Source organism: Acyrthosiphon pisum, chromosome A2 (genome assembly GCF_005508785.2).
Source record: "Acyrthosiphon pisum isolate AL4f chromosome A2, pea_aphid_22Mar2018_4r6ur, whole genome shotgun sequence".
NCBI lineage: Eukaryota > Metazoa > Arthropoda > Insecta > Hemiptera > Aphididae > Acyrthosiphon > Acyrthosiphon pisum.
Genome location: NC_042495.1, coordinates 3,593,013 through 3,601,873, shown reverse-complemented (window position 1 = coordinate 3,601,873; position 8,861 = coordinate 3,593,013). Strand labels below are relative to the sequence as shown.

The window sequence follows — 8,861 nt, the reverse complement described above, 5'->3', positions numbered from 1 at the left end:
TACACATTCCCTAATCATGTATAGGTCAGCGATTGAAATAGTAAGTTTGTTGAGAGAGAGAACTTTTTAACCTTTAGAAGATACAGCTAAGACAGATTTGATTTTTACAAGGAGAGATGTCGACTTAGACTGAACTTGACTCATATTTTTACGATTGATTTGTTGCTGTTGATTATAATTACTCCTTATAACTATTAGGAAATGCAACCAAAATCACAGCAGAGTGTAGAGATGTTTGTTACTTCTCATAACAAGAAGAAGCAACAAAAACTACAGTAGAACAGTAGGTGTATAATGACAAGACAAAGAAGATAAGTTCGCCGATACTATGCTTGAAAGTTATGACGTCAGATAAATTGTAAAGCGTAGGTACTTTAATTAAGATGAGCCACGATCTTGAAAATGCAGTTGATCTGCGGTCGTGGCAGCTACAGACCAGATTCATAACGCAGGCTCACAGTAGAAAAGTTTATGTAAGTAAAATGACAGAGCAGGAACTCAAGATGTTACACAAACAGGAGCCAGGTAAACCGATAAATAACATGTAAGTGTAGTTAATTCAAAACTTTAACATTAAGATAATGATTAAATTAATTAGAGGTAAAACCAAAACGAGCGTAATCACTGGCATTTTTTTATCGTGGATTTTTATACAACAGTTATCATATATTTTTAAAAAATTTTAAAAATTACACATTCACCATTGGGTAATATTATATCACCCGGGTAAAGTCAAAAATAATCATCATAATATTTACATTATCTAGATGATCGGGTATTGTCAACAATATACTAACAATTCGATATTACACGCAAAGATGCAACACATATCATAATAATATAATTATATAGAATACATAATACAAATAAACATTTAAGTTACTAGGTTAGGTGTGACAAATGCAAAATGCAATTTATCTTTTAATACTCTTAAATCTCATCACAAAAATAAGAATTAAAATTGAAAAACCCTATATGTCAAAAATATGGTTCAGTGCCATAATTGTATTTATTACTTACTCAATATTATTATTATTTTTATTATAATTACATCATAATAAAATTGCATAAAAAATATTAACTGAGTAAGTTGGCGTGTCGATTAATAACTTAACGTATAATACACCATTCATGTAGGTAGGTACATACAATTCGCAAAAAATGTATACAATTTAATATTCCAAACGGATATACGTCATTATTGCGTGAGACGATAATAGGATATACTAGAATATGCATTTACGTGTACCTGTCATTTCTTTTTGCTGAAACAGATAGTTTCACTCATGACTTCTGTGCACAGAAAACAATCAAAGTAAATCGAATGTCAAACTTTATATTTTAATCACTGTGAAACGGAAGACTTACGAGAAACTCATCCGGATTCTTCCCCAGTTGAAATATAATGACGATTGCTGTTTATTCTATACCTACATCACTATATATAATTTAGGAGTCTATTGAAAAATAACGATGGGAATGATGCATAGTTATATACACTTTCCGTATATATAGCTATAAGACATTCGCTGTAAATCTCGAGAAAACGTGTTTTTGAATAGTGTCTCGTGGTATAATAATATACAAACACCGTCGAAAATTCAATGAAGATGTGTTACGAAGCTAGGGTGAATTTCTGTGTTTTTTCCCACCATTAAAATAATGTGCGCCATGCCTATAATAATATCGTGCGTGGGCGGATAACGAGCGGACCTAACGCCAGGCATCTCGGAATAGACGTTATAATATTATTATGTAGACTACTCTACGAAAAAATACCGAGTGCAAGAGTAAACAGATAAAATGGAATAGTGCCAAAAGATATTGTATATTTTTTTAATGTTCCTATCGCCTCTCGTCACAGACCTGTTTATCTTGGATTTCACCTTTGGTACGAAAAAAACACATAAACATATATAATACATATTTAATAATATATATATAAAGATAAAGTGAGTACTAAGGTTGGTGGGGAAAAGGAAAAATATATTTCGTCGGTTTTCTTATCTCTGGTCCATCCATCCACCGCGTCACAGAGTAACTGCATTATTTACGAAGGGGAACGATGGCGAAAAAAAACATCGTATATAAGAGACTATATTATTATATATTGTATATACTGCACGCGTTGGTTTTTGTGGTGAAAAAGAAAACGTGTCAAACGAAGCGTTTATAAAAGCATTACACACGCGCACACGCATGGTGCTGAGGAGCGGACTGAAGATAAAATGTCACGGAATAGAATATATACTAGCCAAGTAGGGGGGAAGAACATAAATATTATATTATTTGATGGGAATTTTTCAAAATGTTAAAACTTTGTAGAAAAAAATGGTAAATAAAATAATATAGTATTAGTGAAGCTATTCGTATTGATGTAGAAAATTAACTTCAATTTTAACTTTTACACTGTACTGTATATTATTACATTATACCTAAATATGTACAAATAAGTATAAACTTCATCGTACTTATTCTTCGTAATTCGTTTAGATAGTGCATATTATTTAATGTAAAATTTAAAATTAAATTAAACATACTCAGTAGGTATCATCGTATATATTACAGAAAAAATGAATATCAGTATATTAATTACTAATTAGTAAATTTTTTTGTCAGCGGATGACAATATGCGAATTTGAACATAAATTCACCCACAATCTGGTGGAGATGAAATAAATGTTTATATCATAAAACAAAAATGTAGTATACAATACAGTAGGTATAAATAATACCATTAATAATCAAAATGTATAAACAATTTTATAAACCTATACTTATAATATACTATAACTGCACTCGAAATGTTATTGTATAATATTTATCACCGATTATCAAATTAAATTTACGCTAAATATCTTTTATGACATTTTCTGAAAATAAAGGAAAAATAATGCATACGAAAAGTTGTGGTGGGATGTTTCGATTTCCTCGCATCCCGCTGTACACCAGAAAGTACAATGATACATATTATTAACTTTTAATAATAATAATAATTTAAGTATGCGTTAAAGAACGGTTTTTAATGTAAATGTTGAACATATTATGTTAGATCTTCAGAGTTTGACTTGTCATTATAATATGAACTCAAAAATGTAGTAGGTATACAATATTACAATAAAGCTATCATAACAATTATAATGTACAATATAATATGTATTATAAATAAACAACATTTAAGAACTAAACACATTACATAATATTATGTTATAGCCATATTTGTTATTGTAACTTTATTATGAGTAACTAAAAACTTTCGAGTGTATGTATGTATGACTTTTTCCACTACAAGAAGGTACTTCCTTTATTTTATTTATTTTAAACAACACGATTAATGTTATCTAACATGAAAAAAAAATCTTTAAATTAAATCTTTTTTATTTTACAAAACACTTATGCAATGTATTTATTTTTAATATTTTAACCATGAAACGTATAAGTGTATCAAGTTAGATTTTTAAATAATAATTACTATTCTAAGAAATTTACAAATGCGTAATCAAACATAATATTGTTTACAGTTTCGAAATTTCATGAAATTAAAATAATATTAAGTAGGTTGTAGTATAATATGAAAAATAAATGGCCGGAAGGAGTTAACCACTCTGTTGTACAGTTGGTGTCGAGTGTATCTCACCATTGAGTTAGGTCATTGTAATGGATGTAGAATGTAGATATTAAATTTAAATTCAATGATAATTGATAAATAATATTACTGTCGTCTGTAACTATATGATGAAAAACGATTCTGGAAATGGTCAGCCAGCATAATATATTAAATAATTTTCTAAAGATATTAATTAATTTAATATTGATTGTTGGGCCCCCGATGAATTTATTATTATCATTACTATGGACCGTGTTCGGCGACTGTTCCGCGTATCATCACTACCGTCCAACAGCTTAATCCGTAATATATGGGTCATTGACTTATATCTGTCACCAACTGGTATTATACACTCACGCACATAAAACCACACGTACTATCTATTGTAAATTATTTTGTTTAATTTAAATGTTTGGCGGTTGCCGATTAGTGATTACCTATAGGTAGGTACTGATGATTATTTTCTATATCTCGTGAATTGTTGTTGGTGTGGGGGGGGGGGGTGTATCGCCGCATATACTTTTACAATTATATTCGTGAGTGCTAATCGCCTTTTTTACATTTCTATTTGTGTGCGCACTAATCGCCACGTTATTTGTATTATATTGTAAATGTGCACAAATAACAAACACAAAAATATATTATTTTTAAAACAATCAAATAATGACACTCAATCGACGACAAAACATCGCAATCGCCCGCATCAGAATAATTCCAATTATTGGACACTCCTTCCTCACACACTCTTATTTAATTAGTAAAGAGCCTCATTCGATATATTATATGACACATTCCAAAAAGCAATAACCATCAAACAAGCATAGAGGAGGAGTGCACCTATACTAGCGATGCACAACCGGGGATCGCGAAATTTTATTAGGAGGTTGCCAATAATTTAACACCGAATGAAAAAGTTATATACCATGTATATTGTTTTATATAACGTAAAATTATTTTGATGTACTTGCCATATACGAGCTGTTGAGATAATCGTATTAATGTTTAAAATGTTGTATAGTTTGTAGTCATTATTTATATATTGTGTTATTTTAAACTAATAGTTTTAATATTTTAATATTTTATAATATATAAACTAATATATCGATATGAAAAAAAATTTAATTAAACGACCAAAGTGATGATAAAAGTGTTATTGAAACTAAAGTTCATAAAGTATCAGAGTCATCAGATGTAAAAAACCAGTCGAGATTTGAGAGTAGCAGTGTCAAATAACAAACCAATCAATGCAAGCTCAGGTCTCTCATTAAAATCATTACATCATGTAATAGTAGTTTTATAATTTTAAAAATATTAAATTGTTGATTATAAATTATAATAATATCAGTATTTTTTTTAATTTTGGATTTTATAAAACTTTTATTTTGTATTTTTAGAAATATAAAAATTGTAAAAAATCAACGATTTAATTTATATGAATAAAATTATTGTATACATTAGACCATTAAGTAAGTATAAATTATACACTTATATAATGTTGATAGGAAAGGGGGTCGCATTATCAAAACATATCATTTTTGGGAGTGGTGAATAAAAAAATTTTGCACACCACTGACCTATACAATATAATACGTTCAGAACTAAACATGCCACTTAAAATAACAGAAGGATCAATGTAGACCAAACTACCAAAATAATAGGGTATAAGGACCAGTGGGTCAGACTGTACCTACTCCACTGGTCTACTTGTGCAGACCACTGCTTCACAAAAATTTCAGATTTTTAACATAGTAAATTAAGTGACTATTTCCATATAAACTTATTTGAAGAATTCTCTGTAAAAAGTAAAATCCAAACAGATTGTACAACCAGTGTATTCCTATATTTTACCACATAATTTTCCGGGACCAAGAGTTTGATCTTTCGTATAGAACTATTGGCCTTCTTTGAAAAATTATCATAAATTTAAGAAAAAATTCATATGTAAATCAAGCCAGTATTTTTGGATATTACCCAGATAAAAATTAAGGACTTTATTTTATATACATAGTGAAATAGATAGGTACTTAGCGAAAAATGTTAAGTTCCCCAAGTGCCACGAATAATGTTTTTGAATAACAAACGAAATAACTGAAATATTCTTTGTCTAAATATTAAATTATGCTTAAATTGTTTATTCAAATTAATACCTAGATCTAAAAAAATGTTGCTTATGTATTTTTGATATTTTTAAATTACTGTAAAAACAAATTAAGTCCTCTTAACGCGTAGTATTTCATTTTGAAACTTTTTAACCAAGAAAAACTGAAACAATATATTATATAAATATAATATATGTTCGAAAATTAAAAATGTATATACCTAGGTAATAATGGCTTAAATTATTCAAAATATTAAAAAAAATTACATTGTGTATAAAAAATAATTATCTAAGTACCTAATGTTGGAATGTTTCAATAAATGTTTTCGTAAAAATAACCATCTGATATAAAATTTGATTTTTCATGGGAACTTATTTTGGTTTTAAGCTAAACTTTTTTTAATTACAGTAAGAACAACCTATGACTTATGAGGAACCTTGAATTACATTTTCAAGCCTAAAAAAACACACAAATTAATTAGAAGATTATTTCATATCTAGAAATTGCTTATATAAATTACTTGGTCAACAAACTCGATTCTGTAGAAAAATTGGTGCTAAATGGTAAATTTTCCCGTTTTTTTTTTAGTTTAATAAATAATAAATATTTTTTTTTACAATAAAACATGTTGATTTGCAAGGAAAAAATTATAAATTTTAAATTAAAAAATTGTAAATTCAATACTTTCAGCGCTCCTCTCTAAAAGTGTGTTAAATAATCTAAAAGTTGTGGAGTACCTCGTTATTTAGCTTAGTCACCTAACCATTTTGTATCCTGAACTGTAAATTACTTTGGACAAATGTGAAATATTCCCGTTCTAAAATTGCCATAGCGTTTACTTAAGGTCGTGCGAAAAATGGTACGTTAATCGCTTTTTACCACACACCCTAACATCGACCACCCTTGAGGGTTTGTCTTCATTTGGACCGCTGCATAGCCTACGGATTTATTAAAATGCAATCTCCATTCGAGTGTTTGAGACCCCCAGGTCGTGTAATCTCAGCGCAGCCCCTTAGGGCCGACAAAATAATAAAAACTTTCTACCTGGGTAAAGTCAACAAAAACTTTAACCTGCATATACCCACAAAGATTATTAAATTTATAGACTATGCGGGCAAAATAACACTGGAAATTAAAATAGAAAAAACCTGTTTAAATGTTTTTTTTTTCAAGCTGTGTGATTATTAGAAAAGTTAGTTGTCACCCTTTAAAAAAAATAATAATTTAAGATCTTTTATTATTCAATTAAGAAAGCCTATACGCGTGAAGACTATGACGTATATTAAAATGTCATCACTACATTAAAATATTAACTAATTAAGTAAAATATTTAAAAAAAACATTAGAAAATATGTTATCAACGTATTAATTGCGACAGTAATTTTTATCACGTAAGTCTTAAATAATTGTATTTCAATGATTTATAAATTAAGCTTATTGTATAATATGATATTCACCACAGTAATTGAATGAGAATAAGTATACGTATAATACTATGGTAAGTAATAAGTATCCACCAAAGTCACAAATTGTTTACATGAAATGCATTAACTATTAACACAATATATTAAGTCATTATAAATCAAACCACAAAACTTTTGTTTTCAAAATTAGTTTGATGTTTTAATAGTTTAAAACTGTAGATATATAATATCAGAGATTCTCAAACTTTTCATTCATGAACATTTTATATTTTGGCTTCCCGTCAAACTCACATTTATCTTTTTACATTCATCCTTTGGAAATATAAAATTATATATTATGATCAATATTTTAAATTCAGAGGTTGGACCCTTAATCATTTTTTTTATGTTTCGTTATAGTTATTCGAAAAAACAAAAATGTCGATACAAATTCTTCAAGATTAAAAATGTATGTTTCTGTTAATAAATATTTTAACTAGGTAGTTAAATTGTAGAGGAGTAGTATTGTTCACACAGGGCCTACTCTTCTGCCGGTTAATCAGGAAAAAAAACAGTGGTTAAATTGTAATTTATACTACATGATTAAAAAAAAAGAAACAAATCAATACAAACAAGGCCATTAATATGGAATAATACCATTATAGTAGGTAGTGGGTACTCTCAAAATATCTGTTGCGGTTTTTAAAATATTTAAATAATGGTCCCGGTGAGGATTTTTTTTAAGGTTACCATTACTGAACCGGTACGATTCGATTCCCTGATTATCAAAGTAAAATTAATTACAAAAAGTAACAAAGATGTATTGTGTATACTACATTTTGAATATACCAGGTAAAGCAAAAAACTCATTATTTCAAAAACTATTAAGTAGATAACGTTTTTGGGAATACATATTTTTTACAATTATTTGTTGTAATCTTTAAAGTTTTACCTTTTTATGAACGACGCCATACATTTTTAATTTCATATTGACAATCTAAATATTATTCAAAGTATTTCTATACATAAAAATGAAATTTCTGACAAGTAGATCGTAAATGAGTCATAAATATTTAAAGTTTAGATGAAGTTTAAACTAATCATTAATAATTTAAGTTACCTAGTTTGTGTACAAAATAAAATTTAATAATGTTCATATATCGCTTTAAAATTTAAACTTTGTAAAAAATCAATGCACAGATATAAATAATATTCTTAACTGGAAGTTTGATAAAATACCATTTTACTCACACAAGGTTGGTACCTACTGCTGAACGCAAGTTTGCCATGTTATGCGTGGGTCAAAGAGAGAAAACAAATCACCAACTGCAGAAAGGTAATAAGTCCATTTTTATCAAATTTGATTTTATCATCATTTCGCACTCAGCACACGTAAAATAGGTACATCGTTTACTGCAGAAAAAAAACTAATCTGACAGTACTTACATTTAAAAAAAAAGCCCTCGGAAATAACAGTTCACAACAAAAAAGGGATATGTGCAAAACATGTTTTTTGTCTCTCCTAAAAAATGATAAAAATTGAAATTATCCCCTTTCTGCAGTTGGCAATTCGATAACGCCGTTAGTTATTAATACTTGATAGTGTTCTGACATCCTCTTAATACTGTATTTACCAGGTGTTGAAAATGTAATAGGTATAATTTTGATAACATTAACATCATTAAATAAATTGATTTTTTTCTGTATCCAATATCTTTGCAATTTTATGAGTACATATTATTTACACAAATA

At 28.2% G+C, this 8,861-nt stretch overlaps 1 protein-coding gene across 1 annotated transcript in view; it reads left to right on the top strand.

Annotated features, from left to right (window-relative positions):
• The first annotated feature begins 383 nt into the window (after positions 1 to 383).
• LOC103311217 (tigger transposable element-derived protein 4-like) overlaps positions 384 to 8,861 on the top strand; it is a 14,463-nt gene continuing 5,985 nt past the window's right edge. The window contains exon 1 of the mRNA XM_008190799.1: positions 384 to 525. Within this exon, the coding sequence (XP_008189021.1) occupies positions 384 to 525 (142 nt within the window). The remainder of the gene's footprint in view (positions 526 to 8,861) is intronic.